Raw genomic sequence first — 382 nt, forward strand, 5'->3', positions numbered from 1 at the left:
ACATGGAGACGATGGCCCGCTGGTTGGCGCACACGTCGTCCGACAGCACCTGGATGTGCGAGGCCTGCTCGTCCAGGGCCCCCCGCATGGCCCGCACGTCCTCAAACAGGGCCTGCAGCTGGGCCTTCAGGTGCTCCATGAGTTCCTTCATGCCGCCGTTGTACTCGCCGGAGATCACGTCCCCCACGGCCGGCACGGCGGACACCTCCAGAGGCGCCGGCAGGTCGCCGCCGTCCTTGGTCATGATCTCCAGCAGACCGTCCTCCATGGGGTGGCAGAGGCGCTGGTGGCCGCTCTGGGGCAGGTCCAGCCCGGCCTCCCGAGTGGGGCGGAGGGAGGGGAGAGGTCCCCGGAGGGACGGGGAGGAGCCGAGGTGAGAGGA

The 382-nt window shown here is 70.2% G+C and overlaps 1 protein-coding gene across 1 annotated transcript in view; it reads right to left on the bottom strand.

The window, feature by feature from the left end:
• Positions 1–376, bottom strand: part of CCDC184 (coiled-coil domain containing 184) — a 1926-nt gene extending 1550 nt beyond the window's left edge. Inside the window, exon 1 of the mRNA XM_006755568.2 lies at positions 3–376. Coding sequence (XP_006755631.1) covers positions 3–268 — 266 coding nt within the window. The 5' untranslated portion in view covers positions 269–376. The remainder of the gene's footprint in view (positions 1–2) is intronic.
• Between the last annotated feature and the right edge of the window lie 6 nt (positions 377–382).

This window comes from Myotis davidii, unplaced genomic scaffold (genome assembly GCF_000327345.1).
Source record: "Myotis davidii unplaced genomic scaffold, ASM32734v1 scaffold290, whole genome shotgun sequence".
NCBI lineage: Eukaryota > Metazoa > Chordata > Mammalia > Chiroptera > Vespertilionidae > Myotis > Myotis davidii.